Source organism: Xiphophorus hellerii, chromosome 15 (genome assembly GCF_003331165.1).
Source record: "Xiphophorus hellerii strain 12219 chromosome 15, Xiphophorus_hellerii-4.1, whole genome shotgun sequence".
Taxonomy (NCBI): domain Eukaryota; kingdom Metazoa; phylum Chordata; class Actinopteri; order Cyprinodontiformes; family Poeciliidae; genus Xiphophorus; species Xiphophorus hellerii.
Window position 1 is genome coordinate 22,684,015 of NC_045686.1, and position 23,657 is coordinate 22,707,671.

At 41.8% G+C, this 23,657-nt stretch overlaps 4 protein-coding genes across 4 annotated transcripts; all 4 read left to right on the forward strand.

Annotated features, from left to right (window-relative positions):
• The first annotated feature begins 586 nt into the window (after nucleotides 1-586).
• Nucleotides 587-1,896, forward strand: LOC116734695 (trace amine-associated receptor 1-like). The gene has a single exon (XM_032586224.1). It carries the CDS (start codon nucleotides 770-772, stop codon nucleotides 1,748-1,750), a length of 981 nt encoding a protein of 326 aa, XP_032442115.1. The 5' UTR covers nucleotides 587-769; the 3' UTR covers nucleotides 1,751-1,896.
• A 2,108-nt stretch (nucleotides 1,897-4,004) lies between these two features.
• On the forward strand, nucleotides 4,005-5,068 carry LOC116734531 (trace amine-associated receptor 1-like). The gene has a single exon (XM_032585996.1). The coding sequence runs from the start codon at nucleotides 4,011-4,013 to the stop codon at nucleotides 4,998-5,000; it is 990 nt and encodes a 329-aa protein (XP_032441887.1). The 5' UTR covers nucleotides 4,005-4,010; the 3' UTR covers nucleotides 5,001-5,068.
• A 1,298-nt stretch (nucleotides 5,069-6,366) lies between these two features.
• LOC116734507 (trace amine-associated receptor 1-like) lies at nucleotides 6,367-7,683 on the forward strand. The gene has a single exon (XM_032585954.1). It carries the CDS (start codon nucleotides 6,523-6,525, stop codon nucleotides 7,522-7,524), a length of 1,002 nt encoding a protein of 333 aa, XP_032441845.1. The 5' UTR covers nucleotides 6,367-6,522; the 3' UTR covers nucleotides 7,525-7,683.
• Nucleotides 7,684-15,469: 7,786 nt separating this feature from the next.
• Nucleotides 15,470-16,714, forward strand: LOC116734562 (trace amine-associated receptor 1-like). Its single transcript, XM_032586036.1, has one exon. The coding sequence runs from the start codon at nucleotides 15,653-15,655 to the stop codon at nucleotides 16,592-16,594; it is 942 nt and encodes a 313-aa protein (XP_032441927.1). The 5' UTR covers nucleotides 15,470-15,652; the 3' UTR covers nucleotides 16,595-16,714.
• Nucleotides 16,715-23,657: the final 6,943 nt, after the last annotated feature.

The following is a 23,657-nucleotide window of genomic DNA, read 5'->3' on the forward strand; positions in this document are numbered from 1 at the left end:
AAATTGAGAAATACTGCTCGAGTTAATCTACTGGATGAAATAAACAGAAGTTTATTTCATCCAGTGAAGGATGAAGGATGAAGGTTCAGGGAGAAGGTTCAGGGTTCCTTTGTGTTAATATAACCATCTTAAATATTCGTTTGTACCACTCTTCATCAGTCTGATAATGGCTGACTAGCGAGGCCTGTACAGAGTAATGGGAGGCCCAGACGATGATCAAGAATAGCATGAAGAGGATGTATTGTATATGAATGGAAATGAGATGGCTTTGGGGGTGTACTGCTAATCTGACGTTTGTGTTTTTATGTATTTTTTTACTTTTTGCAATGATGTTATTTTTATGTACCTATGGTTATTGTCTTTTTTGAAGTATTGTTTATTGTTGTACTGCAGCCTTGCCCCTACTTCCTAAACAAATATCTCCTATGGGAGACTAATAAATGATCTTATCTTAGTTTACATGGCAAATGGTAATGTGTTGCTCATGGTTGTTGCTAGGGAATCTCTTGGGTGCATGATACCTCATCGGACCTATGTAGGGAGTTACTGATTCATGAAGACAGAGGTAGAAAATAGAGGGTTCAGAATGCATAATCGCAGTGGACAGAGTAGAGCAAGTACTGAGGTCACGCTGATAGTTTGTCATGCACAGGGAATGAGTTGAAGAGAGAAGTGATTGCTGACTTCTTGACTTTGGTTTCAATGACTGATCAGATCTTTATTTTTTTAAATTTATTTCTGTGGATATTACTGAGTAATGTGACTAAAAATGGAACTTGATTTTGGTCATTTTCCCACTAACAACACTGAGTCTAATGTAAACCCTTGCTTTAAAATGGCTTCTTATCTGCCGACAGAAACGCCTACTATTGTGTGTGTATTTTTGAATGTTTTTCTTGGTTCCATATCTGTAATAACTGTTTGTGGAAACCTCCTGGTAATAATCTCCATCGTTTACTTCAGGCAGCTTCACACTCCGACCAATGCTCTCATCCTCTCTTTGGCTGTGGCTGACCTGCTTGTGGGCGCTCTGGTCTTCCCTCTCACAATGGAGTTCTCCATTAGCTCGTGTTTGTATCACGAGGAGATATTTTGCAAAGTGAGAAGCAGCTTCGACATAACGCTCAGCACGTGCTCCATTCTGAACCTCTGTTGCATTTCTGTTGACAGATATTACGCAGTGTGCCAGCCGCTGGCATACAGAACTAAAATCAGCAGCCATGTTATTGTGGTGATGATCTTGGTGAGCTGGGGTGTTCCAGGTGTGGTTGCGGTCAGTCTAGTAGGGTTTAACAGATCAAAATGTGGACAAAACTGTTTTTTTACCGTTGTGCTGGGAAAAATTCTGATTGTTCTGATTACGTTTTACTTACCACTTCTGGTAATGATATGCATCTACCTAAAGATTTTTTTTGTGGCGCAGAAGCAAGCACACAGCATCCAGAGCATGAAAAACTCTGGGGCATCTGTCAGCAAGATGGAGAGGAAGGCCACTAAAACCTTAGCGATTGTAATGGGAGTTTTTCTGCTCTGTTGGCTGCCTTCCTTTTTATGTACAACCGTTTTTACTTTCAGCAACGCCTCCCATCCTGGCCCTCTGGTAGAAATACTCAACTGGCTTGCGCTGTCCAATTCAACGTTCAACCCGTTTATTTATGCTTTGTTTTATAGGTGGTTCAGATCAGCGTTCAGGATGATTATTTCAGGAAAAATTGTTCTGGGAGATTTCACTGACTTCAAACTTTTTTGATGTTTGAAGTTCTTCTTAGAGTAAATCCATAATGCCTTATTGAAATTGTGCTGATAACACCTGTAGCTTTACAAGTGCTTAAGAATATGTTAACTGCAAACAAAGCCAGATGTTAATGATTTGTCAAAGCGAAATCTTTGTCAGGGAAAATGGAAAAATAATTTATCAATGTAAAACTAATTAAATTAAACTCCTTTGTGTTCAAGATGTGTTTTTTGTAGACTGCCTCCATATTTCAATAACGTCTTATTTACACACACAAATTAAATGACTATACATGGGGTATATGGAGACTTTCAATCTAATATGTCTAATTTGTTTTATGAAATATTCCATTTGTTCTTAGTCTCAACAAATAGAAACAAGTTGCAAAGCAACAGATTTATTAATGTTTTTATAGCACATTGTCTCTGTTAAATAAACTAAACTAGTATAGACACAGGAAGTAGGACTTAACTACAGACATGATTGTTAAACTTGATTATACAGTTTCCAGCATCCTGCACAGAGGTGATCCTAACAAGTTTGGAGGCCCTCACCTTACAAAATGCCACTCTGGGCAGTTGTCCATGTCACCCATATCAGAAACCACCACTGATCCTGCATGGATATATAGAAAAAAGTCATTTCATTTCCACCTTGACTTTCATTTAGAAATGATCTAGCTGATATCACGTGTAAACACAGACCTCTAATGCCAGGGTTTTTTATTTATTTATTTAAGATCATAAAACACTTAATTGCCCTCATCTTTCTGTCTGTCAATTGTGCATTAATTTTCAAATATTGTCTCCTTAACACATTCACAGCAGGGATATCCTAGGAAGTCGAAAGTATTTGTTCTTTGAACCCAAGCTACTCATTGAGGTGCCCCATTTACATCCATGCCCACCTGTGTACACAATCCAGCCCCTAAGCATTCTGTGAAATGGTGGGTCAAGTAAAATCACAGAACAGAGACAGCAGATCCTGAGGTAAATAGTGCACAGGTCATCAATGGTGGAATGATAGAAAACGCCGTCAACAGACTTGAAGGTAAATGTCTGCAAGTATTTTGGATTTAAAACGCAAAGCAATAAACTGGAGAAAAGCCGAACGGTTTGTAAGATTTGCTTTGTGGGTGTGAAATATTGTAGAAACACAAACAATCTCTGAAACCAGTTAACAAGACACCACCCACAAAAACAATGTGCCTCTGTCCTCGAACAAATTCAGCTCGAGAAAGCATTTGAATGCAAGTTACCAGCAAACTCTTTGCAAGTCCAGAAAACTATGAAAGCTGTCACTACAAATATCTGCAACGACATACGGCCATAGAACAGAGTTGAAAATGACGGTTTCGGCGAAGATGGTATTCAAAAATGGTTCAACATGTCTGCTTGTCCACACAAATGCATCTCCTGGTGCCATGTTTAATTTCTAATAGGAAGTGGTGGTTGTTTTGAAGGATTGTGTTTGGCTGATAAAGGTTTTATTTATTTTTTTTCTCCGAAGAGTTTTTGCGGCGCTAGTGGCTCGTATTTTTTCCACAGTAGACAGGAAGGAGGGTGAGGAGAGGGGGGAAGACATGCGGCAAAGGTCGTCGGGACCGGGAGTCGAACCCGCGACGTCCGCGTCGAGGACTAAGGCCTCCAAACGTGGGGCATGCTAACCCCCTGCGCCACCACAGCACGCCCCTAGGTTTTATTTTTGACCTACCCTGCTCTCAATGGGATTGACATGTTTAAGAAAACACTCAGTAGTGGAATTAATCAGGTTTGTGTGGATGAAGACTTTTCTTTAACCGATCATGTCTGGACGAGATTATTTTATAAAAACAAATATCTCCCCTACATCATATTAAAAAGACAAGGTTAGGTGTGGACAAGGCCTCAATTTTCATTTGTTTCTAGCTGACAGCTATGTAACCCGCTGAGATGCTCTGTTGTATTTGCTTCAGTGGTTGTCAACCCTAAACCAAATCTGTAATATATTCACTAATATATTCACAACACCATGCACAAGTTGTAGTGTGTCCCATCTGACTTGGTGACTGAATGTTTGCATTCATTATGATAATTAGATGGACTCCCCTATTTATTTGTCAGGCACCTTGGTAAGAGGGAAGAGGGTGAGTGCATTCTGACATGCTTGGTAAGCTGCAGGAGATTTATTCTGATGTTTTGACTGTGATGTGTACGATCCATACTGGTGCTGATTTTGTGGTTTTTAATAGTAAAGCATATTTATACTGATTGTGACATTTCAGATATCATCCACTATGGGACCAGAGGTGAATGCCAGCAGAACTGCCATACATCTCTGTTATGAATCATACGACTCATCTTACAAATTTACAAGCAACCCTTCTTTTATTTGTGTAGCATTGTATGTTTTCCTTGGCTTACTGTCTCTCATAACAGTGTGTGGAAATCTCCTTGTGGTAACGTCAATCATTTACTTCAAGCAGCTCCACACTCCCAACAACTACCTTGTCCTCTCCCTCGCTGTGGCCGACCTGCTTGTCGGCGTTTTAGTTTTCCCCTTCAGCATGGCGTTCACCGTCACTTCATGCTGGTATGATGAAGATTTGTTTTGCAAAGTGCGAGGCAGCTTTGACGTAACACTGAGCACAGCTTCGATTTTGAACCTGTGTTGCATTTCTATTGACAGGTATCACGCTGTGTGTAAGCCGCTGACTTACAAAAGTACAATGACTGATCGTATCATTGCAATGATGATTCTGGGATGCTGGGGTACGGCGGCCTTAATTGGAATTGGCATCATCATTGCAGGATTCAATCAGGGAAAATGTGAAGGGGACTGTGTAATTGATGCTTTGATATCGACCACTTTGGCATGTATTTTTTCTTTCTATGTCCCAGTCATTATAATGCTTGGTATTTATCTAAAGATTTTCCTTGTTGCGCAGAGTCAGTTAAACAGCATCCACAGTACTGGCTGTCGAAGCAAAAAGTCTACTGCAGCTGCTAGCAAGACGGAAAGAAAAGCAACAAAAACTCTTGCTGTTGTGATGGGAGTTTTTATCTTGTGCTGGAGCCCCTACTTTCTGTGCATCATCTTTCAGCCTTTATCATATGATGTAACACCAATTTCTGTTATTGAAACTCTAAACTGGCTAACTTTGTCGAATTCTATGTTGAATCCTTTTATCTATGCTTTCTTTTACAGCTGGTTTCGATCAGCTGTCGGAATGATGATTTCTGGAAAGATTTTTCAAGGAGACTTTGCAAACGTAAAGCTCTTCTAACCTTATGTTTTAATGCACATGTAACTTTCATTGGGAATTGATGTTTATAAAATGAATAAACGTTAATGTTTCTACGACACAGTGTTTATTTACAGCACATTTACACAAGATGCCAACAACAAAAGAGACCAAAATGTATGAATCAGATTTAGATCAGTGATTACATTTTGGAACTGTCTGTGTTTGCACAAGTGCGACTAAAATTTATCATTTCCAGAACAGGTTTCAAGATATGAAGAGTTATATGCTCTTGATGGATGATGTAGGGCACAGGTGTCAAACTCCAGTCCTCGAGGGCCGCTGTCCTGCAGTTTTTAGATGTGCCACAAGTACAAAACACTGGAATGAAATTGCTTAATTACCTCCTCCTTGTGTAGATCAGTTCTCCAGAGCCTTAATGACCTAATTATTCTATTCAGGTGTGGTGCAGCAGAGGCACATCTAAAAGTTGCAGGACACCGGCCCTTGAGGACTGGAGTTCGACACCCCTGATGTAGGGGAATGCCCAAAAATCCCCTACTAGGCCACTTGAAGATGTTAGCTATCAATCTATTGTAGCTCATTTTGATAACTGCAAATTAGCTTTTTCAACAACAGCTGGAGAGACGCAGGTTTGCCAGTCCTGCTCTAGATAAACAATGAATTAGACAGCCACAGTATTTAATAGAATCAGCATGAATGCTTCCGGACAAACCTTTACCACATTATGTGTTAAAATAACTTTGAAACTAAACACAGGAATGATTAAACTCTGGGTATTTGATGTAATAAGAAACAAATACGTATACTTTATTTTATCTATGTTTCCTGTCTAACCAGTCCCATCACTAAACTGGTGCTATAAACTGTTCTTCCTGTTTCCACCAAAAAAGTACCAACTATGGTCCAAGCAAACCAGTTTTATCTTAGTTTTGATTCATCGGCAGCCTAAAGCAAACTCATGCAAGCAAAATGGTGTGAGTTATTGTCACTTTTACTCTGCACAATTGAGGCAAAAACAAAAACAACTTGTTGCTTTAAAGTTAATTTTAAAAGTTAGATTACAAATGGAATAACTGTGATCATCATCAGAATTTCAGTCAAATCTACAGTCACCGTTATTGGAGTTCTGAAATGCCAGTCAGGAATAGAGTTGCAGTGAGGAGTGTTCACAAAACCATAAATATATTTCTCGATATGGCATTCATAAATCTAGCTGGTTGTACGAAGATGTAACTATTAAAAAAAATTTGTTTTGCTTATATTTGTATTATTTCCCAGTAAGTGTACCTGTTCCCACACTAATATGCATATATTATGCAAACATGATAAAGGAGCTTACATCTAATTGGCTAATCAAATCAGGTGGTGAATATGGTAATGAAAAGTGGATCCTATAATCCAGGTGGACAGAGCTGAGCTCTGGACACATCACAAGGTAAGGGTGAGTGAAAACAGTCCACACAGCAAACCTGCAACACGCTAAACTGAATCCTGTCTGCTTTTCTCATCATCATAGGTCGATGCCAGTAAACTCTTCAGCATGGATGCAGACCTTATGGTCAACAGCAGCAATGGTGTTGACCCCACACATCCCTGCTACATCTCGGACAATGACACTTATATGTTTGCAAATAACCCCTCTGTTGTATGTGTGTCTTTATACATTTTCCTTGGATTACTGTCTGTAATCACTGTCTGTGGAAACTTTCTTGTAATATTTTCCATCATTTACTTCAGACAGCTCCACACTCCTACCAACTACCTCATCCTCTCTCTTGCTGTCGCTGACCTGCTTGTCGGGGTCGTGGTGTTCCCCTTCAGCATGGCTTTCACCGTGACTTCCTGCATGCACTATGAGAGTTTGTTCTGCAAAATACGCGACAGCTTCGACGTCACAATGTGCACGTCCTCTATTCTCAACCTGTGCTGCATCTCCATAGACAGATACCATGCGGTGTGCGAGCCCCTGGCGTACAGGACAAAAATAAACACTCGGGTAACCGGGGTGATGATCCTGTTCAGCTGGGGCGTCTCTCTTCTAATAGGAGTTGGCATCATTGTTGCGGGATTCAGCCAAGGTGCATGTGAGGACACATGCTCCGTTGACATTATAGTGGCCAACACTACGGGACCCGTTTTCTCCTTTTACCTTCCAGCAGTCATAATGCTCTGCATTTACTTTAAGATTTTCCTGGTTGCTCAGAGACAACTGAACAGCATCCAGAGCACAAACGGCCAGAGCATGAAGTCTGGAGCGACAGCTAGCAGGATGGAGAGGAAGGCCACCAAAACCCTGGCAATTGTGATGGGAGTGTTTCTTTTATGTCTCACTCCCTACTTTATCTGTGTCGTCTTCCAGCCATTATACTACGACCCGCCACCACTTCCTGTGATAGAAACACTGAACTGGCTTACGCTGTCAAATTCAATGCTGAATCCTTTGATTTATGCCTTCTTTTACGGCTGGTTCCGATCAGCTTTCAGGACGGTCGTCTCAGGAAAGATATTCCACAGCGATTCAGCCAACTCCAGATTATTTTGATTTTTATATACTGCTGTACTTTACATATTGGGGTTTTTATAAATAATGATTAATGATAAAACCATGTAACAGGAATATAGTTTTGAAAAAGTACTTAATCTATTTTTATTTGCATAAAGAAGCAGCATGTCAAGAACTATTTGTACCTTCTCAATAATCAATGCAAAAAAATTTAATCGCATTACGTCAATAAAGCACTTCTTTCATTTGTTGACCAATTTTTTTTTTTTTTTTGCACATCTCCACTATTTAATTTTAGTTATTCATTTTTTTAGGTTTCATACATTTTTCAAACACAAGTTTGGTACATATCCGGTCAAAGTCGCGTACATTAAATGGTCTGATTCAACCTGATTTTTTTATCATTTGGACAAATCCGCTAAAATCCGAAAATAAAGACACTTTATTGAACACAGAAATAAATAATTGTTGCAGTTCATATCATCCAGGGTTCTTTAAAGAGTTATTGCAGATACTGATGACTGTGAGCAGGAAGGAACTCCGTTAGCAGTCTGTATAACAGCAAATCTGAAGAAGCCTCTGACTGATAACACTGATGAAGACGATGCTCAGGGTTGTTCATAAATTTCCAGATTTTATGCAGAATCTATTTTTGCGCCATCATATCTAGATGAACACTGAGATATTTATATTCCCCAACCACCAATACTTGTCTCCCGTGATGGGACTAGTGTTTGACCAAATCGTGTTTCTTCCAAAATCGACAGTCGTCTTCTTTGTTCTGTTCACATTCCATGGTCCTACACCTTGATACAAAGCTCCACCAGAGTTCATCAGGGTTCATTAGAGTCTTTTCCATCTCTGATGAACCCAAAGACTTGAGTCTAAAATCAGGGAGATAGATCACATCGGCCCTGCACTGGCAGAGAATAGACTTTAAAATACTGTTAGTTTATGAATCACTTGGCACCAATATGCATTATAGAACTACTGCTGGAGAGCACGAGAGCAGCATCAGCATCTATGCACCATAAATCTAGAACAAACCTTCAGAAAACTAAAAACAGCTGAAACACTGAGGGCCTTTAAATCAAGGCTTAAATCCCTTGATTTAAAGGCATCATTATTATGGTTCAAGTTGATCTTGAACCATAATAACACTGATCAACATATTTGATGTGTACTGATAATACTGTTGATGGCATTTTGTCATCTAGTGATGGCAAATCACTACATTTTGATGACATTGTCACCTTCCATATATTGACTGGTGACAATACACAGTCATCCATCAATTTGTGACTGTATATAGTTTTTATGATCTAAGGCACTTTGAACTGCCTTGTTCCAGAAGTGCTATATAAATAAAATTGATTGATTGATATAAATCACTGAACTGCTTAGCCTTCCTGACCAGAACCAGAAGACTCTTCAGGTCTGCATCCCGAGATTCAGAACCAAACATGGAGAAGCAGCATTCAGCTTCCATGCTCCTCTAAATTAGAACAAGCTTCCAGAAAAGTGCAAAGATGCTGAAACACTGAGTTTCTTTAAATCAAGGCAAAAAAAAATCCACCTGTTTAGAGTTTCTTTTGATAATAGCTGGAACATAGATGAATTCTGTTGTGGATTACAAGTTTTCATTATTTGTTCACTAATTTATTATGCTACTGTAATGTTTCCTTTTTTTGTTACTGAAATGTGCGATACAAATAAGTGTGACTTGTACAACTTAAATCTATGACACGCTTCCTCTCTGCCTCATTGTGTTTTCTGTAGCAAGGAGTTGTGACCTGATCATGAACCGTTAACTCTGAGGTGCAGACTGGATCCTGGTTCTTTTACAGCCTGACACAGATTAGACAGGGATTATCGCTGTAGCCAAAAGTGGAACTATTCAATGGAATGCCTCTAAAAGCTTTATTGTGTTCTATATTTTCACATTTGTCAACTAAGTGTGGAAAGATTTTGATTACTTGAGAGCTATGTGTAAAAGACATTTTTAATGATGCATTTCATGCTTTGCTTTGGCCTCGGATGGCTAAAACAGCCAATTTTCTAAGCAGAGAATAATCCGGTTTAAGGTTGATTGAAATGCTGGACCGATATTGAAGTCAATCCGCATATTGTAAGCACAATTCTTGTGACTTTTCACTGTAGTGAGAAAAATTGGATAACCCTTACTGATTGGATATAGAAAACAGGAAACCTCAACACCAACAAAGTCGTCTGTCTCTGAAACATTGTGGCTAAGGTAATCACAAAAAAGAACACCGTCTGTCTTACCCAAGTATTCCTTGTTTATTTTCTAACTTCATTGGAAACTTTGTAAATAGGACATAATTGCATTGAGGCAGTTGGCTTGGACACCTAATACAGACCTTGGGGAGAAGAAAAGCTCTGTGCAGCACCAGCGCAGCTCAGGGACTGAAGACTCTGCAGTCATTTACACCTTTAATGACAAACGGTGTTAGGTTGCATTATGTCTTTGCATCAGAAGGCAAACCATTAAGTTTGCCATACTGAGTTAAAGCAACTTTACTGCATCATAAAAACATATTTTTAATAGAAATCAAAAACTTTAATTTGAGATGTTCAAATTTAACTCTGTCTCAACAGATTTAGTAAAAAAATAAATTAATAATGTCCCTTTATTTTCTTTCCCATGAAAAGAAATGAATCATTTTCTACTCAAATCACTTATCACTTATCCAATGCCATTTTCTGGGGCAGTTAAAATCTAGAGAACCTGTGTTCTTATTGACACAAGGTTCTCAGCCGGGTCAGTGTTGCTGGATGGAAGAAGACCTTCCATCAGTGAGTGTTAGGCCAGTCTTCTAGGTTGAAGGATTGGTCCTTTAGCAGCCCAAAACCTTTTCTGTCCATTTTCTTGGAAATCTTTTTTTGGATAAAGAATCAACTTGGAGGTCACAAAGCTCATCTTTGTTAACTACAAAGATGAGCTTTGTGACCTCGTCTTTGACAGTGGGAATGTCAGGGGCCATCACCCATTCTCCTGACAGATGCTCATCCATGTCGGCAAAGCAGCTTTTCATCTCCTGGCAGAGCAGCTTCATCTGCTGGATAAACGTCGTGCGTAAAGACGATGTGAATAGTGCCAATGTTGCAGCCGCGTGTTTTTGTCGTCGTAAAGCGTGAATATGTCGGCAAGTTACGCCATTTTGATCCAAAACACGTCATTCAGATGTTCAAACACTGATCGACTGTTTCCAGCAGTGCTGCAGATGCACAACCGCTCTGCTGATCGGCCCATTAGTCGGGTCACAAAGATATCTGTGGACATGCTGGCAGCCCAGGGAGAAGGCACTCAAACCCTAGACAGTGAAGTTGAGAGGCTTCTCCGGTGATCGTGTCAAATACCACGGCTGAGAGAAGCTTCTCCAGCCTCCGTCGACTGATCAACAAGGTCAGATCAGCGCCTTAATCACCACCTCTTCCTACATATCTACAAAGAGTTGACCGATAGCCTGGACCTCAGAGTACTCTGCAACTTCTGCTTTGCCAGTGAGCGAAGGGAGGCGTACTTTGGTAAGTAAGGAGGAAAAAGTAATCTTATGAGGACATCCATCCATTAATAGGCAACGTAGTTACAAATGGCATAAGTAAGTGTAGTTTTTGCATATTAATTTTTTGGTTGTGTTCAAAGTTTGACAACATTTCAAAAATGTTTCAAAAATGAATGCTCTAAATTGGTTCCACTGCACACCTGTCTCTGTGTGGAGACTGCTTTTGCAAAATAAATAAAAAGGGTTTGGATCATTTGCAGAGAAACATATTTTCTAAATGGTATTTGACAAGAATGGAAACTCAGACAAAAGAATTTGCTGAGAAGGAAGCTCGTTTCCAGGAGAATGATTGGAAGAACAAGCAAAATCAAGATGCCTGGAATCAAGGCAAAAATACCCAAAGTGGTAATTATTTTGAGGAGAAGATTAACAGGCTCAAAACTCTTTTAGATGCAGAAAGAGCCAGATTCAATGAAGAAAACCAAAGAGCAAATGGCCTGGATAAAGAATTGCATGACCCGAAACTCAAGCTGTAAGAATGTGAGTTTAATGAAAACAATGTGGACACGGGGAGTGAGACAAAAAAAGGATTGAACGCCGGTGACATAATGCTCTCCAACAGCTAAAATCTCCTCAAGAAAAGGAGACACTTTTACAGAGAGCGGGAGGAAAGTCTGGCCTTATTTTAAGGAATTCTCACTAAGCTTCAAACTGACATAATTAATCTGTCAGAACAGGTGGCAACATTGGAGGAAGAGCTGGATATAGAAAGAACAACTGACTCTCGAGCAACCACGAACAAGGAGCCTCTTCAGACTGTGAAGGGTGAAAACACATCTCAATGTACAGAACTGAAGAAGCCATTGACACTGCTGAAAAAGACATCTGTCGATACGGAGATGAAAGAATCATACCAGGAACTAAAAACCAATTACCAAACTGATGTTAAAACCTTGATACTACATCATTAAAGGAGAAGATAAATGACAACAAAGAAGCTCATCTTGAGGTGATGAAAATGAACCAAACACTGTATGTGGGTCTAAAAGCTGAGAATGAGGATCTTCATCAAAAACTGTTGTCCTTGCAAAATACCTCAGGAGAAACAGAGACTTGTCTCCAGAGCGACCTGTAGCAAGTCAACGAGGCAAACCTGGAAATGGTCAAGAAGTATGAAGCAGATGTTTTAACCTATAGGAAGCGGGTGAGTACACTGGAGCAGGAGCTGGAAGATGACAGAGAATCTCATGCTGAAAGGGTGAAGATGAACAAAATGCTTTACACGGATCTAGAAACTGAGGATGATACTCTGTCAAAAAATAGCATCCCTGCAAAACACTTCCGTAGAGGCAAAGAGATGCATCCAGAAAGAGCTAGAGCAAGTCAAAGATGCAAGTCTGGAAATGGTCAATTAGTACGAAGTAGATATTCTAAGCCTTAAGGAAGAAATAGAAACAATGGGGCAGGAGAACAGGAATGAGAGATATTGTCAGAGGTGAAAGTAAGCGGGTACGGTCGGGTACTGGGTACCACTAGAAGGTTTAGAGGGGTTACACAGTACCAGAAAGAGAGGGCAGCGGCTGTCTGCTGTAAAGAATCAGTGAGTGCACCCACTAATTAGCCGTGACTGATTAGTTTTTCAAGAACAGTGTAAAACATGACTTAATCAGATAGTAAATAGCTTTTTTCCTCATTTCATATTGTTTCTGAACTGTTCATGTTATGCTAGAGCAGGAGATTTGAGTCGATCTCGGCAGTAGGTGACAAACTGAAGCTGCCAGGATGCTGAGACCAGCACTTCCTCTTCTGGCTCGCTCATCAAAATATTCACTAATATCCAAAATGTTTGTAACTTTATTAAAGAATAAAAAAAAAAAATCAACACAACGTGTTCAAATTAATAACTCAACAAAAATAATAATCTCAGTAATTATTGTTTCAACTAGGTGCTGTGCAATTCTGTGAGTTTCGGCTCCATTACCAAAATAATTAAGGGACTCAAAGACTGACTGACTAGCAGAGCAAGAATTTAAATGACCTATTCAACCACCGCTGTGTTCATGAGAGGCTGATTAATAATCGCAAAGTAAATATCAAGCCTGGAAACCTGATATCGTAACGGACTGAATGTTATGTTTTCTACGTAATCTCTGCTCGGTTTATGGGACGCAGGCGGTTGCCACAGCAATAAGTGTACTTAAACAACAGAGAGAGAGAGAGAGAGTAAAAAGGTAAGAGTGGTTCTGAGTTGATCACCTGTTCAGGTTATTTTACCTTTGTTTACCTTTGCTGTGGCGCATTACAGCCGCTGTAGTTTCTGAACGTTCAATAAACGACACACTTGGACTGATTCTCTCGTTTGTTTGCGAGTTTACGTCATTCACAACAAACATCAAACACGGTCAATATGTTTCATTAAGTATGTAACAAACAAATGGCTTGTATCGCAATAATTATGTGAAATTAAATTGTCTATCATTTAGAAAAAAAAATAGTTTGGTGTTCTCTGGCATCTGGCTTTGAGCTCAGAGTCTGAGAGGTTTTTCCTCTATCAAACATGCTATTTATTTTAGACTCTTATTTAGTGTTAATATTGATTATATATACACACACTTTTGTCATAGTTCCGCCAAGAATGTAAAACTACTTTCACCGCTGGATATTGTCATGCTGAGGTTGAGATAAGGATTGGTAAGAGAGCCAAATTAATTCCTCCAGGCAGAGAAGAACATGCCACAGAAGGAATTGGACGAAGTCAACCGTACGCTCTTTTTAAACAAAATAAAGTATAAAGAAGAGCTGGATGCGTCGAAAGTTTAAATTGAACGCCAACTCGCACGTAAGCAATCATAAGCTCTCTGAGGAGCTAAAAGAGAAGGAAGGGGAGATTGCTGAAGCAAAGGCTGCCCTCCTGGTAAAGAAGCCATTTTTGAAAAAGCTTCGGCACGCTCCTGGGTTGAGGAAAACAGAAAAATGGAAGACAAAGGAGGCTGCTGGAAAAAACGTGTAAGGTTGAAAATTAACCCTTACATATTTTCTGTTTGTTTATGCTTCGAGCCAATACCATTCCTGTAATTTATATTATTAATTAAATGAATTATCTCATTTAATTAATCAGATTTATTGAATAAGGAATGAAGGAATGAGGAGATGAAGGGATGAATGAATTTTACTTAATCGTCTTTGGAGAATGCTAGAAAGTTGGGAGTCAGCATAGAACCCCGCAGATGAAACCTGCAGCAAAAGGAGTACAGAGGTAAATAATGACACTTTTAATGCAAAGTTGCTTTGAAAGTTGCATTAAAAGTCCAGTAAAAGCACCAACTTTGCATTAAAGTGTACCAAATAATGCAAAGTTGGCACTTTTAATGGACTTTTAATGCAACTTTGCATATTAAAGTGATAGAAAACCTAATGCAGTTTTTTCTTCAGTGAGATTCTGATACCCCGGGGAGGTTGCTGGTTTCTCATAGTCAGAAGCTGGTTGCAAACCTTGAGGCAGCAGGAATCAATCAGTGATGGTAGATCTGAATTTTGGTTTGACAACCTCAGGATGAGAAATTGCAGACTGATAGGAACCAAAGAGCTCTGCTTAGTTAAAGCCACATCTTCTGAAGTTGGGATATTTTTCCTCCATCAACAGGTTCCAGAGGTGTCACCTACAACCAGATGTGTTTCATATTTCATATTCCACACTGCAATGTGATTCATAATGCTTTGTATCTATCTTAAGATTTTGTTTGTGGCACAGAAACAGACACGCAGCATCCAAAGACTTAAAGGTGGAACGAGCAACAGTTAGATGGAAAGAAAAACAAAAATGTTCCCTATATGGGGAATCTACATATGTACCAAATTTCACATGTCTACAATGTGAGGTACGGCCTCCCTCAGTGTAAGGAGCGTTGTACAGAGGTTTTTCCAGGCTCCTTTTTGATTCCATTAAAAACCTGTTATTTCAGTCAGGGGACAATTTTGGGCAAAGCTTGGTGAGTTTTTATATACAGCTTGGCCCCCAAGTTTCTATTTTCATATAGAAATCATGTTATAATAGGCCTTTGCAGCACTTTAATCTCTCAAGTCTAATTAAACTATATGACTTAGACTTATATTTTATATGTTGCTTCAGACACCAAATCAGATTTTTTTTTTTTTTACCTTATGTATCAGACATGTATCTGATTTTTTTTATGACAGTCAGTACAACACACAGGAGATCACATACAAGTCGCATTTATTTGGACATGTGAACGACCACTCAAAAAAATCTGAACTGATGCAGTGTGAATACTTACTTAGTTTGAACTGCAAATTTGTCCCCGAGTGGGTTTAACAAACATGACAGGTAAAGGTTATCAAAGTCAAGCTAGCATAACTCTACACTGCCTTCAGCACTAATCGGTTCTACCATACATGGCTCTTGGCTACACCCACTAACTTGTTAAGCCAATGAACACATGAACATGGAATAATAAATCTAGGATAAAGTGTGCTTTTCAGTCATGGAGAACACAACGTGCAGCTTTGTGTGAAACTTACAGCAAAGCACAGAGCACTTAAATATCTGCCATCTCCACAGCTCCATAAAAGCAAGCAAGATTTTGTTCAAAGATTTATTTTTTTTCAACAGAACTGAAAACATGGTTGAAGATCAACGTCTCTGTAATGAGTCAGCAGAGGTGGATGGACAGACTGTGACCTCTTATATACTAAATGCTTTTGTGGTTACTTGGTCGATTCTGATAATATGTGGAAATCTTCTTGTGATCATCTCTGTCGTTTACTTCAAGCAGCTCCACACTCCAACAAACTACCTCATCCTCTCTCTGGCTGTGACTGACCTGCTGGTTGGGGCTTTAGTTTTACCTTTCAGCACAATATTGTCTCTGAGCTCATGCTGGAATTCAAGTTATTTACTCTGCAAAATGCGAGGCCTGTTTGATATCTTACTGTGTGCATCATCTATTTTAAATTTGTGCTGTATATCCATTGACCGATATTATGCAGTGTGTCATCCTTTAACATATGGAAGTAAAATGAATGTTCGTGTTATTCTGGCCATGATCCTGGTGAGCTGGGCTCTTTCAGCTCTACTCGCTATAAGCATCACTGGACGTGGGTTAACTCAAGGAAATCTCAACCGGAGGTGTGCTATATTTATAGCTACAAAGGAAACCAGTCCTGGACCATTTTTTGAATTCTACATTCCAGCTATTATAATTTTAACAATCTACTTGAGGATTTTGATGGTGGCAAAGAAGCAGGCGAGACAAATCCAGAACACGATGAAGTCTGAAGCAGCTCTCAGTAAGATGGAGAAAAAGGCCAACATAACTCTGACTGTAGTGATGGGAGTCTTCCTCATGTGTTGGACTCCTTTCTTTTTATCTCTAGGTTTATACAGTATGGGAAAATTCACAATACCTATTGCTGTTATGGAAGCATTTAAATGGTTAGGATGGTCCAATTCCATGTTAAATCCATTAGTTTACGCTTTCTTTTACAGGTGGTTCAGACGGGCCTTTAAAATGATCATCTTTGGTAAATTATTTCAAGGAGATTTTTCCAATGCAACTTTGTGACACATTTTGATTCTATGTGCTGAGGTGCAATTTAACATGTTATCTTTTTATTGTTCACAATATTTTAGTTTAACATGGTAGAATATTCTAATGCTACAAGATACATCTTGCTGACTTTCATTACTTTCAACTGTGAAATATTACAAATTCTAAAAAATTAGAAGTGATTATATTTTTGATTTTGATTTGTAACAATGAAACTGTCATCTATCATATATTTTGACAGCCCATTTAAATCCCAGTTGAAACTTTCCTCTTTTTCTTTCTTTTGGAAAGTTGGGATCGGTGTAGGTCATTAAAACCTACACTACCTGAATAGTTTCAAATACTTTTGGCACTTAATGCCTCATCGCTGAATTATTATTAAATTGAAATGTGCATTACAATTATTGTCAGATTAAAAGTTGCTTATGACGATAACGTTTAGGCAGGGTTTAAAACACTTCATTGGGCTCCCATTTCTATATCTAATTGTTTGAACAGTGTATTTTGCTCATTTAACAAATAAATTTATTTTTGTTAGCTTTAAGCAGAAATTCATTGTAGTTAACAGAAGTTGAGCCGCCTTGAAAACATCAGTCTGTTTTATTGATTTGTGTTGTGGTTCACCTTGTGAATTGGGCTAATAAAATAAATAGCAAGTCTCTGTGTTAGAAATTAGTGAGGCCTGCCAGATCTATTTTATGTCATTGTAATACATTCTTATAACCATATCCTTTTTCCTTGTCTTAACTCTGTTCTTAATGTTCATTCGGAAGTTTCAAAGAAACTTTGTACCAGTTTTCTGAATTATGGTCTATGCCAACGCCTTAATAAAAAAAACAATAAAAATTGACAGAATATGGCAAGACAAAAAAAAAAAAAGAAAGAAACATCAAGGAAATTGTTAAAACAAATGAAAACCAAAAGTGGAAAATGACATAAGATGCAGTTGTGGTAATCAGGTGATTGGAAACAGCTGTGGAAGTGAGCAGGATGAATTGAGGAAAATGATTAACACAAAGAATCCATCCATCCATCCATCCATCCATCTTCTTCCGCTTATCCGAGGTCGGGTCGCGGGGGTAGCAGCTTCAGAAGGGAGGCCCAGACTTCCCTCTCCCCAGCCACTTCTTCTAGCTCCTCCGGGGGAATCCCGAGGCGTTCCCAGGCCAGCCGAGAGACATAGTCCCTCCAGCGTGTCCTGGGTCTTCCCCGGGGCCTCCTCCCGGTGGGACGTGCCCGGAACACCTCACCAGGGAGGCGTCTAGGAGGCATCCTGACCAGATGCCCGAGCCACCTCAACTGGCTCCTCTCGATGTGAAGGAGCAGCGGCTCTACTCTGAGTCCCTCCCGGATGACTGAGCTTCTCACCCTATCTCTAAGGGAGAGCCCAGCCACCCTACGGAGAAAACCCATTTCGGCCGCTTGTATCCGCGATCTCGTTCTTTCGGTCATGACCCAAAGCTCATGACCATAGATGAGGGTGGGAACGTAGATCGACCGGTAAATCGAGAGCTTCGCTTTTTGGCTCAGCTCTCTCTTCACCACGACGGACCGGTACAGCGCCCGCTTGACAGCAGACGCTGCGCCAATCCGCCTGTCGATCTCCCGCTCCCTTCTTCCCCCATTCGTGAACAAGATCCCGAGATACTTAAACTCCTCCACTTGGGGCAGGACACCCCCCCTGACCCGGAGAAGGCACTCTACCCTTTTCCGGCTCAAGACCATGGCCTCGGATTTGGAGGCACTGATCCTCATCCCGGCCGCGTCACACTCGGCTGCGAACCGCTCCAGCGAGAGCTGCAGATCACGATCTGATGAAGCCAAAAGGACCACATCGTCTGCAAAAAGCAGAGATGAGATCCTAAGGCCACCAAATCGGATCCCCTCAACACCTTGGCTGCGCCTAGAAATTCTGTCCATGAAAGTGATGAACAGAATCGGTGACAAAGGGCAGCCCTGGCGGAGTCCAACTCTCACCGGAAACGAGCCCGACTTACTGCCGGCAATGCGGACCAGACTCTGACACCGGTCATACAGGGACCTGACAGCCCGTATCAAAGGGCCCGGTACCCCATACTCCCGGAGAACCCCCCACAGGGCTCCCCGAGGGACACGGTCGAACGCCTTCTCCAGGTCCACAAAACACATGTAGACTGGTTGGGCGAACTCCCATGCACCCTCCAGGACCCTGCCGAGGGTGTAGAGCTGGTCCAGCGTTCCACGACCAGGACGAAAACCACACTGCTCTTCCTGAATCCGAGGTTCGACTATCCGACGGACCCTCCTCTCCAGGACCCCTGAATAGACCTTGCCAGGGAGGCTTAAGAGTGTGACCCCTCTATAATTGGAGCACACCCTCCGGTCCCCCTTTTTGAACAGGGGGACCACCACCCCAGTCTGCCAATCCAGGGGAACTGCCCCCGATGTCCATGCGACATTGCAGAGTCGCGTCAACCAACACAACCCTACAACATCCAGAGCCTTAAGGAACTCCGGGCGGATCTCATCCACCCCCGGGGCCCTGCCACCGAGGAGCTTTTTAACCACCTCGGCGACCTCGTCCCCAGAGATTGGAGAGCCCAACCCAGAGTCCCCAGGCTCCGCTTCCTCAGTGGAAGGCATGTTGGTGGGATTGAGGAGGTCTTCGAAGTACTCTGCCCACCGGCCCACAACGTCCCGAGTAGAGGTCAGCAGCACACCATCCCCACTATAAACAGTGTTGGTGCTGCACCGCTTCCCCCCCCTGAGACGCCGGATGGTGGACCAGAATCGCCTCGAAGCCGTACGGAAGTCTTTCTCCATGGCCTCTCCAAACTCCTCCCACGCCCGGGTTTTTGCCTCAGCAACCGCCCGAGCCGCATGCCGCTTCGCCCGCCGGTACCCATCAGCTGCTTCCGGAGTCCCACAGGCCAAAAAGGCCCGATAGGACTCCTTCTTCAGCCTGACGGCATCCCTCACCGAAGGTGTCCACCAGCGGGTTCGAGGGTTGCCGCCGCGACAGGCACCGACAACCTTGCGGCCACAGCTCCGATCGGCCGCCTCGACAATGGAGGCACGGAACACGGTCCACTCAGACTCCATGTCCCCCACCTCCCCCGGGACGTGTTCGAAGTTTTGCCGGAGATGGGAGTTAAAGCTCCGTCTCACAGGGGATTCCGCCAGACGTTCCCAGCAGACCCTCACAACACGTTTGGGCCTGCCAGGTCTGACCGGCTTTCGCCCCCACCACCGGAGCCAACTCACCACCAGGTAGTGGTCAGTGGACAGCTCCGCACCTCTCTTCACCCGAGTGTCCAAGACATACGGCCGCAGATCCGATGAAACGATGACAAAGTCGATCATCGAACTGCGGCCTAGGGTGTCCTGGTGCCAAGTGCACATATGGACACCCTTATGCTTGAACATGGTGTTCGTTATGGACAATCCATGGCGAGCACAGAAGTCCAGCAACAGAACACCGCTCGAGTTCAGGTCGGGCGGGCCGTTCCTCCCAACCACGCCCCTCCAGGTCTCACTGTCATTGCCCACGTGAGCGTTGAAGTCCCCCAGCAGAACAAGGGAGTCCCCAGGAGGAGCACTCTCCAGTACCCCCTCTAAGGACTCCAAAAAGGGTGGGTAATCTGAACTGTCGTTCGGCCCGTAAGCACAAACGACAGTCAGAACCCGTCCCCCCACCCGTAGGCGGAGGGATGCTACCCTCTCGTTCACCGGGGTAAACCCCAACGTACAGGCGCCGAGATGGGGAGCAACAAGTATGCCCACTCCTGCCCGACGCCTCTCACCTTGGGCAACTCCAGAGTGGAAGTATGTCCAGCCCCTCTCAAGGAGACTGGTTCCAGAACCAGAGCCGTGCGTCGAGGTGAGACCGACTATTTCTAGCCGGAACCTCTCGACCTCACGCACTAGCTCCGGCTCCTTCCCCACCAGAGAGGTGACATTCCACGTCCCAAGAGCCAGTTTCTGCAACCGAGGATCGGACCGCCAGGGTCCCCTCCCTCTGCTGCCACCCATCCCACACTGCACCCGACCCCTTTGGCCCCTCCCACGGGTGGTGGGCCCATGGGAGGGGGGGCCCATGTTTCCTCTTCGGGCTGAGCCCGGCCGGGCTCCATGGGTAAAAGCCCGGCCACCAGACGCTCGCCATCGTGCCCCCCCTCCAGGCCTGGCTCCAGAGTGGGGCCCCGGTGACCCGCGTCCGGGCGAGGGAACACCAAGTCCAAAGTTTTCCTTCATCATTGGGGTCTTTGGGCTGCTCTTTGTCTGGTCCCTCACCTAGGACCTGTCTGCCTTGGGTGACCCTACCAGGGGCATGAAGCCCCAGACAGCATAGCTCCTAGGATCATTGGGACACTCAAACCCCTCCACCACGATAAGGTGGCAGCCCATGGAGGAGTAACACAAAGAAGCTGGTCTAAAAATCAAAAGCAAGTTTAAACCAAGGAGAAAGGAACACAGATCAAAACATAGGTTCTCATTACATTTTTGAGTTGGTTTAAGCAAGGAAGATGCCAGATAATTCATTTAAACATCTGGGACTACAATATCTCAATCACACAAAAGCTGTGTCAAAATTCAGGGCCTGCGTCCTACGAAGGACGACGTTGGACGTAGACTGGAAGTTGGCAGTGATGAAGTCAAACAGGAACTTCTTAAACGGACAGAGGTCCAATTTTAAGGGGTTAAATTACAAAGTCAATTTTCTTTTGAGTCATGTTTTAGACATACAGCAATTCTATAACAAATGAAGGTGACATATTTACTTGATTGTGCTATAAAATGATATGTGGCTGGAAAGCACATAATACTGCCCCTTTAAATATTTTTGATGTGTTCTAATCTGGTTTTATTTAAAAATGTTTTCTTTTTATCAACTATTTAAAATGTTCAAATGAATTTGTATGTTCAATTGTTAAACGTTAATACATTTATAACATTTATTAAAACAGAAACACTAACTTTGTGAACAGTCTTCAGAAATATTATTTGAAAAAAAAAAGAGAAGAAAACCAAAATTTTTAACATATTTTTTCCATATGAAAAATAACTTATCCATTCTTTCCCTACTTTCTTGAGCTCTTCGTTTGGAGCCTCAAAAAGCTTCAGCAGCTCATCATCTCCTCTCTGCTTTTTCTGACTCATATGCACAGCCCATTTGTACAAACTAGGGCCAAGTAGCAGCATTGGGCTTCCCACTCATGCCCTCGTATTACCCTGGATACTTGCAATTCTGAAGGGAAAATCAAAAATTGCAGTTGACAAAAACGACAACAGAGAAAACTTTATTAAATGTATGTTAATTTGCTTGTGGCACTAAAAATTGACATTTTTAAATATTTTTATTATGTTGCCCTGTTTTTATTTTGCTTGCAATGGGGTTACTTTGCCCTGCCGGCCCATCTACTCTAGAATTAACCTGGCACATACAGAAAGTGAGAGAGGAAATCCCTGAATCCACACCGGACGACAACAACGAAGGCGTTTATAAAACTGACCGCTCAATTTTATAAACTGGGTCGTCTGCTCCCTGGTCTCTAAAATAAATTGGTCAGGGTTCCCACAGGTCCTCGAAAAGTCATAAAAGGTATTGAATTCATCAATCTAAAACTGCTCCGTGTCCAGGTAGATCTGAGCATACCTGAATGCTTTGTTCGTCTTGTGCTCAGCGATCTGTGAGACAAGAAGACACGTTTTATATCAGTGGAGACACCACTAGTCCTACTTTCCACTTTTCTTCTGATTGGCTGATTTTGGAGAGTGCAGGACTTTCCAACAGTCATTCCAGCGCAGGAACTCATTGAGCAAACCTCTGAGCGGGTCAGACACAAGAGCCTAGCCGCTAACATTCGCGTAAACGTTTTATAAAGTGCTGTTTAGCACTGTAACGATTCCGTGAATGATTCGAAGAAAATGTATCTGCCTCAAAGCTTCTTTAAATTATGTTTTATTATTCTGCGCACCGTCTGGCCGGGTCATTATTTGCTTTGCACAAAGGAGTGCAAAGAAGGGCTGTCAATGTTCACAAGGCAAACAATCATATCTCTAAACTAATGAGCAATACAGCTTACCTTTTCCAAATGGGCTATGTAGCTTTTCTCCATTAACTCCAAATTTTCCTTTTGGACTTTCCTTCCAGAATTCTGGAAAAGTAGAAATGTTTCCCTGCTTAATTCGATGTAGCAGGAACCATGGGGGCAGGTTCATTGTCAAACTCCATAAACACCCTGGGTATTAGGATGTTTGGCATATGTCTGCCCCTGTTCAAAGCACAAACAATCGTACCTCTAGATTAACGAGCGATGTGGCTTACCTTTTCAATACGGGATGTGCACCTTGAGTTTTCTCTTCCAGAATTCTGGAAAAGTATCTCGAAATAATGTTCCTCAATATTATTGGAGGCAGATGGAACCATCAGACCAGGCACATTTTTGCCGTTTAACTTTCTGATCTGAGAGGCACCCTTAATAGATGGTAAATAACTTGCTAGCTATTGAAAGTTCCAGTTGTTATGGATAAATGGGCATATATATTTTCATACAGGACATTCGAAGAACTACGTACAATTAAAATAAGCAAAAATATCCAGGCAGAGATTTGAAAGGTAGGTCATAAAAGGGTTAAGCCACCTCACTGTATTAATTAATGATCTTTGTTATTCATATTCCTACAGAAGCAGTTGTGTCTGCTTCCCAAGCAATCATATCTCTAGGTACTGTTCTTAAAATTTTATTTTTTCCCTCCATGTGACTGGGCTGTGAAGGCTGTGTGAGGTTTCTTTGGTGTGGTGGTCGTCTTCCTTAACTGGAACTAGATATTTAGAATTACTTACACTGTATATGCAGCTGCTTTTACAACGGCTGAAAGATGAATTGTTTCATAATTCCACTAAAATATGCATTAATTTATCAAGATATTGAGAAAATGATACATTGTTGGCCAATAAAGGATGTTTCTGTTTCTACTTTGTCACATACTGTATGTATTCCATTGTCATTTGTCAGCCTACTTGATGTAATTGTCTTTAAATTTGCTAAAAATAATTTTTTTTTTTTTTTTACCCCTCCAGGGGGTCTTTTGTGGG